This window comes from Marmota monax, unplaced genomic scaffold, assembly GCF_021218885.2.
Source record: "Marmota monax isolate L192 unplaced genomic scaffold, Marmota_monax_Labrador192_F-V1.1 WCK01_AAM20220418_F8-fsc00008, whole genome shotgun sequence".
NCBI classification, from domain to species: Eukaryota; Metazoa; Chordata; class Mammalia; order Rodentia; family Sciuridae; genus Marmota; species Marmota monax.
The window spans coordinates 28555865-28564423 of NW_026694432.1; the positions used below are offsets into that span (position 1 = coordinate 28555865).

General features: G+C 64.2%; 2 protein-coding genes across 5 annotated transcripts; both read right to left on the reverse strand.

The window, feature by feature from the left end:
• Tmem82 (transmembrane protein 82) lies at positions 1–4409 on the reverse strand. 2 transcript variants are annotated; one of them, XM_046468918.2, is made up of 6 exons: positions 3722–4409; positions 3539–3611; positions 3238–3412; positions 2388–2805; positions 710–894; positions 1–395 (listed from the first exon to the last, which is right to left on the reverse strand). In XM_046468918.2, the coding sequence occupies exons 1-6, from the start codon at positions 3798–3800 to the stop codon at positions 306–308; spliced, it is 1020 nt and encodes a 339-aa protein (XP_046324874.1). In that variant the 5' UTR covers positions 3801–4409; the 3' UTR covers positions 1–305. The 2 variants fall into 2 exon arrangements, with proteins under 2 accessions (XP_046324874.1, XP_046324873.1); XM_046468917.2 differs by having other exon boundaries at positions 2388–2808.
• A 137-nt stretch (positions 4410–4546) lies between these two features.
• Positions 4547–8338, reverse strand: Slc25a34 (solute carrier family 25 member 34). 3 transcript variants are annotated; one of them, XM_046468919.2, is made up of 5 exons: positions 7724–8337; positions 7096–7161; positions 6857–7009; positions 6399–6533; positions 4547–5843 (listed from the first exon to the last, which is right to left on the reverse strand). In XM_046468919.2, exons 1-5 carry the CDS (start codon positions 8150–8152, stop codon positions 5658–5660), a joined length of 969 nt encoding a protein of 322 aa, XP_046324875.1. In that variant the 5' UTR covers positions 8153–8337; the 3' UTR covers positions 4547–5657. The 3 variants fall into 3 exon arrangements, with proteins under 3 accessions (XP_046324875.1, XP_046324876.1, XP_046324877.1); XM_046468920.2 differs by lacking the exon at positions 7096–7161 and having other exon boundaries at positions 7724–8338; XM_046468921.2 differs by lacking the exon at positions 6857–7009 and having other exon boundaries at positions 7724–8338.
• Between the last annotated feature and the right edge of the window lie 221 nt (positions 8339–8559).

An 8559-nucleotide genomic window follows, 5' to 3' on the forward strand; every position in this document is an offset into this window, starting at 1 on the left:
AATTTTTTAAAAAAGAAAATCATCTTTATTGTTCATGGAGGCGTAAAGGGGTAAAGCAACCTGAGGATGCGGTTGGCCCCCATCCTCCCAACCCTGCCCAAGAAGTCAGTCCTGCCCATCAGAGAAGGATTAACTCAGGCCTCCAGGGCCCCCATCCCCCAACCCTCCCCTTCCTCTAGGGGGTGGGGGCAAGGCCCAGGTGGGGGCCAGCCCTGTGGCTGTGTCTCCAGGCAGTGTCCCAAGGTCAGGCCTTGCTGGTCAGCCGGAGCAGGCCTGAGACAGGCTCCAAGTCCTCCCCAGGCAGGTCAGGAGGGGGCGGTCTTCTGGGACCCCGGGGGTGTGGAGGGCAGGGGCTGGCTGGGAGCTGGTGCGGAAGGCCTCTGGGACGGAAAGCCCTGGGGAAGGCGGGGAGAGGATCAAGAGGCCACCCACTTCCCCTCCCCCTGGGGGCCTCAGACCCCCCACTCATCCCAGACCCTCCTCCCCTGGGGCCTCTGAGTGCAGGCTGCTGTGGGCAGTGGGCGTTCCTAGTGACCTAGGGGACGGCTCAGGCTGGCACGGACGGACGGGGCAGGAGAGATCTCAGCTCCCCCCGCCCTCCACCAAGAGAGGTCACCCTGGCTCTCTGTAAACTTGGGCCTCTGGAGGCGCCAGGGACTGTTTGGGGCAGGGCGCTCGGGCCTGGGGGACCCGAGTGCATGGGGCCCACCTGGATCTGGCAAAGGTCCAGCAGGGCGCGGACGCCCACCAGGCACCAGAGCTCGCCCAGCAGGGAGACAAGGACGCCCAGCAGGTCCATCCAGCGGCCGACGGTCAGCAGCAGCACGAAGAGGCCGCCCATGCGCACCAGCACCGTCTGTACCTGGCTCTGCAGGCTGAAGCGCTGCTGCTCCTCTGCGGGAGGGGCGCACCTGTCACCGCCTGTCGCGCACCTGTCACCGCCTGCACCAGGCCCCACTCAGACGTCCGGCTGGAGCCACATGGGCCTCTCAGCTCTCGCCTCCCCTTGCTGCCCCCCCATCCACCCCTCTCTCTGAGCACCCACAGGGTGCTGGGCACGCCGGCCAGGGCTCCCGTTCACCTGCTGGCCTCCCACTGGCCCAGGACAGAGCCCCGCAGTTGTGGGGTTGACCCGATTATCTTTCCCACACAGCCTCGTCTGATCCTTCAGCAAGCCCAGGCCTCCACGCACGTCCCCAACTCCCACGGCTCCTCCCAAGGCAGCCCCTCCCAGGGCTCCTGTTCTTTCTTTTCTTGGGGCTGAGGATGGAACTCAGGGTCTCCTGCATGTTAGGCAAGCGCTCTGCCACCGAGTTACACCCCCAGTCCTTTGGCTTCTGTCCCTGCCCCTACGATCCAGTGTGTACTGACCTGCTAAAGTGACCTTCTAAACATGTCCAGGAGATGAAATCATCCCTCTGTTTACAACCTTCTCAGGACTTTCTTCGGCATTTGAAAATCCAAACCCAGACCTGGGCCTTACCAGATCCTGCCTGATTTGGCCTGAGCCCACTCCCAACCTCACCGTGTCTCTAACTTGATCCTGCTCACTACCCCAACCATCCTGGCTTCCTTTTAGTTCATGGAGTATGCCAGGCTTATTCCCACCCCAGGGCCTTTGCACTTGCAGTTCTCGCTGCCTGAACACCTCCCTCCCCCTGCCTTTCCTAGACTATCTCTATTCTTCAGCCAGGGCTCTTCCCTAGAGACCAGATCAGACCATAGCACTCTCCCCTGCTGGGAACCCTGCAGCGGTCTCTCAGCAGATGGCCCAACCTGGCTGGCCAGGGCCTCCAGTTAGGCTCTTAAGCATCTAAGCACGCCTGTAATCTCAACAGCTCAGGAGCCTGAGGCAGAAGGATTTTGAGTTCAAAGGCAGCCTCAGCAACTCAGTGAAAAATAAAATACAAAACAGGGCTGGAAATGTGGCTCAGTAGTTAAGTGCCCCCAGAGCTCAATCCTGGGAACCAACATAAAAGGAGACAGAGCAGGCTGGATGTGGTGGCACACACTTGTAATCCAGCAACTCGGGAGGCTGAGGCAGGAGGATAGCAAGTTTGAGGCCAGCCTCACCGCTTCCCAGTGCCCTTTGGGTGACAGCTGCACTGGACTTCTGTCCAAGGTTTGATGGTGCGGTGCAGTGCCCTCCCTCACTCTGGGCTTTGGCACATGTGACTCTCTGCCCATAGTCCCCCTCGGCCTCACCTCTCAGAGGGCCCTGCCCAGCTTTGGAGACCAAACCAGGCACGAGCTCCTCGGGGCTCCCCCGGCAGGCTGAAGGCTGAATCTGCCCTGAGTGGCCTGTGTGCCTTCTGCCCCTGGGTCGGTGCCCTGGGATGACAGGGGGCTGTGCCTACAATCGGAGGAACCCCGCCCCGGGCCCTCACCCTGCATGTGGATGACCAGCAGCGTGTAGCAGATGGTGAGTGGGGTCCAGAAGCGCACGGCCTCCGAGGTGCTCAGGAAGTCCTGGTTGATGAGGACCACGGCCGCCAGGTCGCCCACGGCAAAGGCCACGGCCAGGGCCCGGCCCAGCAGCCGGGGAAGGCCATGAGCCCCGGCCAGCAGGCCCAGGCAGACCCCGCAGTAGCGCTGGGCGCTGTGCAGCTCGTAGAGGCGGCAGACGTGGTGGTGGAGGCGCCGGGCGCCTGCGCTGAGCAGCGCGGCCAGCCCGAGGCTCAGCAGCAGGTTGAGGGTGCTGTGCGGGGCGCCCTCCTGCAGGACGCTCAGGGCGCAGGCCAGCCCGCAGCCCAGCGAGAACTGGCTCAGCAGGAACAGCTGCAGCCGCTCCGCGCTCCGGGAGCCCTGCTGGGGCGGACAGGAGGAGGGTGGCCGGCAGGTGGCAAAGGCTCCACTCTGTGGGAGGCCAGAGCCCCCAGGGACCTTGGGACCATTCCCAAGGAGAGCCTGTTGGCACCCTTCCTCTCGCCCGCGTCCCAGCCTCCAAGAGCTGCTGTCACATCTGACGCTGGATGTTGGCCATGGATGAGCCGATGAGGGTCACAGCGACCCCCTGGCCGCGAGCGTCAAACGAGACGAAGCCTCAGAGTACTTAGTGCAGGGCCTGGCACGCGGGAAGCTCAGGTCACGGAACTGTCCCCATGTGCTTGGGACTGGGATCTGGGCCGTCAAAACCCCAGGGAACCACCCGCAGCCTCTTCTCCATCTTAGGGAAACGGGGCCCAGCTTCCCTGTTCTAGGGGTGACACGAGGGCCTGCAGGGACCCCCAGCCTCACCTTGCCCAAAGACAGCAGCGTGGACACAGCCCGGAGGGAAAACTCCAGCACCACCAGGGCAGCCACCCGGGACCCCACCACCGTCAGGAGCAGGGCCAGCCCGGCCAGGTGCAGGGTCTCCAGCCAGGCCCACTGGGCCCGCAGCCGCTCCTTTTCGGGCTGCCGCTTGGGGTCACTGTGGAGGAGAGTGGGCAGAGGAGCAAGACCACCCTCCTGGGCCTCAGGAAGGGTTTCGAGGCCCAGGGAGGAGGCCAGGGAGGAGGGTGGAGGGACTCCAGTGGGATGGGGCGTGGGCACTCACTTGGCACAGCCCACAAAAAAGTAGACTTTCAGGAGGCTGTTCAGGACGGAGATTCCGAAGGCCCCCACGAGGCCTGCAGGGGGGCGGGGAGGCAGCAGGTGTGGGCTGGGAGGGAGGGAAGGAGGGAGGGAGGGAGGGGACGGCTGGGGGGGGCGGGCCAGGTGGCACGGAGGAGGGGCTCACCTTGCAGGAGGCTGTCCAGGAGGCTGGAGCCCCACTCCAGGGAGGGGAGGCTGGGGAGCCAGGAGCGGAGGGAGAACATGGCAGCCGGACCTGGCCCCAGCCTCCAGCCAGGTCTGCACAGGGACGGACCCAATAATGACGCCACCACCGGCCAAAGGTGTCAGTGGAGGGCAGGGGAGGAGCCGGGAGGGTCAAAGGCCCAGGGAGGGAGGAGAGCTGGGGCGTTAACCCTCCGGGCTGCTTGCAGGAGCGCAAGGCCCCGCCAGCTCCACAGCAGCCTGGGGTGGTGAAGGGGTGTCCCTGGGCTGGGCTCCAGTCTCTGTGCCTGATAAAGTCCGTGTCCACTTGCCTTACCCTCCCAGAGAGCTTGGCCATACCGTGCTTTCCTGAAGCCCCGGGGCCTCCGCCTGCCCTGCCTCTCCTCTCATCCTAGGGGTTGAAGTAGGGGCTCTCTCCCCCACGGCCTGAGGTCTGGGGCCTCCCCCGTGCTGAGCTGGGCTCTGTGGCTTTCCCACGAGGGCTGGTAGCCCAGCTTCCTGAAGCCTCAGCTCTGGCTCTGCCCTTTCAGCGGGTGGCCTCCAATCTCTGGCAGCCTGAGCTGGGGGCCCTGCCCCAGCCCTCCCCCGCCTGAACCCTCCCCTGCCTGGGCCCCCGGGCTGCCCATCCTGATGTTCCCCCTGTGTCCACTAGGTGGCAGCCTTGCCTGGCCAGGCAGGGTGGGGCTGGCCACTGGAAACCCTTCTTGGGCTCCCTTCCCAGAGGGGAGCGGGTAGCCCTGGTGGGGACTCAGGGGTGGGGCAACTGAGGCCGCGGTGGAGGAAGTCCTTGAGGTAAACAAAGTAGAAAACTTTATTGTTTGGAGTGTGCAGTGGGGCTGCCTCCAGGGCCCGCTCTTCACACCCAGGGTGTGGTAGGGGAGGCTGCACCCACCAGGCCGGCCAGTCCTGCCGGCCAGGGAGCTGGTTCCCTTGGCAATACCAAGGTCAGTTCAGGCCTGTGGCAGGAGTGTGGCTGCCGCTGGAGGAAGGGCCAGGGCCTGCTGTTGGCCCTGTCCCTGGCTGTGCCCGCCACTCACCTGGGCAGCCATCCCTTTCCTGGCCTCAGCCTCCTGGTCTGAACCACAGGCTCCCTGAACCTCCTTTCGGAATCATCCGAACATGTGCAATTGCGGGGTCTCAGCGAGTCCCTGTCCCCTGGCCCCATGCATACTCTGAGGTCCCACCCCCAGGACCTTGGGATGGGCCTGCAGTGCAGACAGGGATAATCATCCTCTAGTAAAGGTGAGGTCACTGGAGTGGGCCCGAAAGCAATGTGACCTGAGTCCTGGTAAGAGGACATTAGGACACAGTTACACCAGGGGACACCTTTGCGGGACCCAGGGAGATGGCAGTTGGCTGCTAGCCAGGGGGAGAGGTCAGGAGAACCCAGCCCTGGGCTGGGACGTGGTGCAGTGAGGCCCTGGGCTCCGGCCCCAGCGTGGAGAGGAAGGAGGACCAAGCTGCGGCCCTGTGATCTCAGACTTCAGGCCTCCAGGTGGGAGAAAATGATTTCCCACTTCAAGCCCCTGAGTCCATGGCCCCTTCAGGGCAGCCCTAGTGAACAGCCCTGCGGCATCCCCACACCAGTCTCAGCCGCAGAAGTGAAGGAGGGTTCACTGGATTCACTGCTGTTGGGGACCCAGGGGCCGAGACAGTTCGGTCCCTCGGCTCGGTGCTGCTCACCCAGGTCATTCAGCCAGGACTCAGAGAGAATGACAGGGGCCACTCTGAGCGGATGCTCAGGGTGGGCTGGGTTGGCCACTGTTGTCCACACGCTGCCTCCACCTGTGGCAGGGCCGGGCCTGTGGTATACTCTGGGATGGCCGGTCTCATGGAGGAAGGACATCACTTCTGGCCAAGTGCCAAACTGTGCCAGGCTGTGGGGTGAGGGACGAGGCCTAGGTGCCCTGGGGTTGGGCCCCCCGCCGGGCCAGTTTCCGCAGCTCATCCCAGAAGAGCATGCTGAGGATGGTGTGGGGACCCAGGCGCAGATAGACAGGGCCCAGGCCCTTGTAGAGCGCCAAGGGTCCCTCCTGTTGACAGATCTTCACCAGGCAATCCGCGAGGCCACCATAGAGCTGGCCCTGTGGATGGACATGGACGGGTCACTGTAAGGGCTGTGAGGCCCCAGCTGGCACAACTGGGAAACTGGCATGTCTGTGTGTCCAGGGCTTCTGCTGGTACATCAGAATGCACTGGTCCCCAGCGGGGCAGGCTGCAGAAAGGTGATGCTGTAGGTTGTGACATTAGGAAGGAGGCCTCTTCCTTCAGGCAGACACAGCCCGCTGCCAGGGCTCTCAGCCTGTCTAGAGGCACACGGGCACCCTGGTTTTGGGCACATCTGTGAGACTGGCAGTGCCATGGGAAGACCATGATTCCAATCCCAAGTCTCCCACTTAGCAGCTGAGTGACTGCAGGCAAATCACTTGACCTCTCTGAGCCTCAATTTCCTCTTCAGGAAAAAGAATAATAGCTGGATGTTGAAGTGCTTGGCGGTGCCTGGGACACAGCTGCTCATCAAACAAGCCCAGGTGACATGCGTGTGTGCCACATGTGTCCTCCAGGCTCTGCTGTGCCTGTGTGTATTGGGGGGTTGATCCCAGCTCCCCACATCCTCCCCAACCCCGTTCCCTGCTCACCCTGCCAGCTCCATCCACAGGCTGATTGTACAGCCGCGTGCTGACCACGTCGAAGGGGGTCATAACAGCAGCCACCGCTACGCTGCTGATCATGCCTCCAGCCAGGGCCACCAGCCAGCTGTCCTCTGGGAGCCACTGTGGGGACAGCACAGACATCTGACCCCAGCAGCCGCCCTCATCCACCCACATGGTGACCCCCAGCACACAAGGTAGAGGGGCTGGTCAGGGAGGAGGCCATGCCCCCCAACACCTGAGCTCCTTCACAGCCTCAGGGTCACACTGCCCTCAACTCCTGCTGGGCCCAAGGGTCAGGGTCACAACATGGATGGCAGAGCCAGGGCTCCCAGCTTCCTCAAGGGGCCCCATCTGTCACCACCCTGGACTTCTTGTGGGGAAGGAGGCGGGTGGCCCTCCCACTCCTGTCTGTGCCGGTAGGCACAGGAGTCCCCAGCCCTCACCTGCTGCTCCTGCACCCAGGCCTTGGCGGAGGCAAAGGTGGCCAGCTGGGCGGCCGAGCCCACCATCACTCGGGGCACAGCCCCCCCCACGCCCCGCCACAGCCCCAGCAGGCCATGCTGCCGCCAGATGGTCTCCAAGGCACCCAGGACACTCTGCGGGGAGAGGGTGGGAGGTCCCTGGTCAGCTCCGCCCAGCCTCGAACAGGAACAGCCCAGAGAGCCCAGGGCCAGGGGCCCACCTGGTGCTGGTGCTGATGCCCCACTGCCATCGCAGCCACCGTCTGCGCCTGCAGCTGTGTCTTGACCTATGGGAGCAGGGGGCAGAGCCTGCAATGCCAGCTGGTCGTGGGAGGGGCCCTCTGCAGTGTGTCCCCGAAACCCAGATGTCTCTGGTTGCTACACCTGGCCTGTACATCCTGGGCTCCAGGGCGAGACTCCAGTCTGCCTGTGTCTGCATCTTGGTGGGACTCAGGGCAAGTCACTTAACCTTCTCTGGGACCAGGTTTTGTCACTCCTGGAGGACTGAGTGACATGGTGACTGCAGAGTGCCCAGACCAGGACAGGAGGCCTCACCCAGTGCCAGCTCTCATTCTTAACTCACACCAGGCCATGCAGAGGAAACGGGACCAAGCCAGGTTTGAACTGGCACATCTACTGCCACCCTCTGCCCCCTTCCTTGGTTCAGGAGCAGCAGTGTAGGGACCCCAGGGGAGCAAGGGTCAGGGCAAGGGACGGATTCCAGGCCTGGGCCAGATATTCCCAGGCAGCAGCCCCACCCAGCTTGCCCCACCCCAGTGGGGCCACAAAGCCCTGGCGACTGCAAAGTCCCTGTGGGATCGAGTCCCAGGGTGGAGAGCAGGCACTCACCAGGTAGGCAGGGCTCCCCACGAAGGCTCCCAGTGCCCCAGCCACGGCGCCAGCGACCACGATGCCACCTGGCTGCTGGGTGAGGCCAGCTTGGCCTGCCAGGCCGTAGCAGTAGAAGCGGACACCGTTCATGAGGCCCTGGTAGAGGAGGCCGGCGGCCAGCCCCTTCTGCAGGCCCCTCAGCCCATCTGCCCGGGCCACAGCAGCCACAGAGGCCATGAGACCCCGGTAGGGCCGCGGGTAGGTGCCCCGGGCTTGCAGCTCCCCCTGCAGCTGCAGCCGCGTCTTCACCACCTCCAGGGGGTTGGTGAACACGCAGGCCAGGCAGCAGGCCGAGGCGCCCAGCACCAGGTCCACGGCCGGGGGCACCGTCTCCACGGCCTCTGGGCCAGCCGGCTGAGCCTGGGTCAGGGGCGAGGCGTGAGCCATAGGGTGGCGGTGTTTAGGCTGTCTGCACCCCTGCTGGACCACAGGGCTGGGGACCGAGGGGGTTCGGGGCCATGTCTAGAGGACAGTTCCTCTAGACATGTAGGCATGTCCCGCAGCTCCGGTTCGCCCTTGGTCTATCTTGGAAATCCACCTGCTCAGCCTGCTCCGCGGACCAGGGTCTGTTGGAGCCCAGAACACGCCCCCTCCAGCTCCAACCAATCCCGGCCTGCTCTGGCTGGGGCGGGGCTGGACCCTGGGATCTGGGGGAAAGTTCACTTGGGACTGGAAGGAGAGTGGAGGCGGGGCAAAGCTGCCCACTAGCAGGGCACCTCCTCCGGCCCCATTGTCTTCCTGTCGCCCTCTGGGCTCGTCCTGGTCCAGCTCAGAGCCCCAGGCACGAGGCAGGT

Coding starts and splice junctions, on each gene's coding strand:
- Tmem82 (XM_046468917.2), bottom strand. CDS start 3,800: ATGTTCTCCCTCCGCTCCTGGCTCCCCAGCCTCCCCTCCCTGGAGTGG. Junction 3,612..3,721: donor CCTGGACAGCCTCCTGCAAG/GTGAGCCCCTCC, acceptor GCCCCCCTGCAG/GCCTCGTGGGGGCCTTCGGA. Junction 895..2,387: donor GCTGGTCATCCACATGCAGG/GTGAGGGCCCGG, acceptor CCCCTCCCGCAG/AGGAGCAGCAGCGCTTCAGC.
- Slc25a34 (XM_046468919.2), bottom strand. CDS start 8,152: ATGGCTCACGCCTCGCCCCTGACCCAGGCTCAGCCGGCTGGCCCAGAG. Junction 7,010..7,095: donor GGCATCAGCACCAGCACCAG/GTGGGCCCCTGG, acceptor CTCTCCCCGCAG/AGTGTCCTGGGTGCCTTGGA. Junction 6,534..6,856: donor CCTGGGTGCAGGAGCAGCAG/GTGAGGGCTGGG, acceptor CTGTCCCCACAG/TGGCTCCCAGAGGACAGCTG.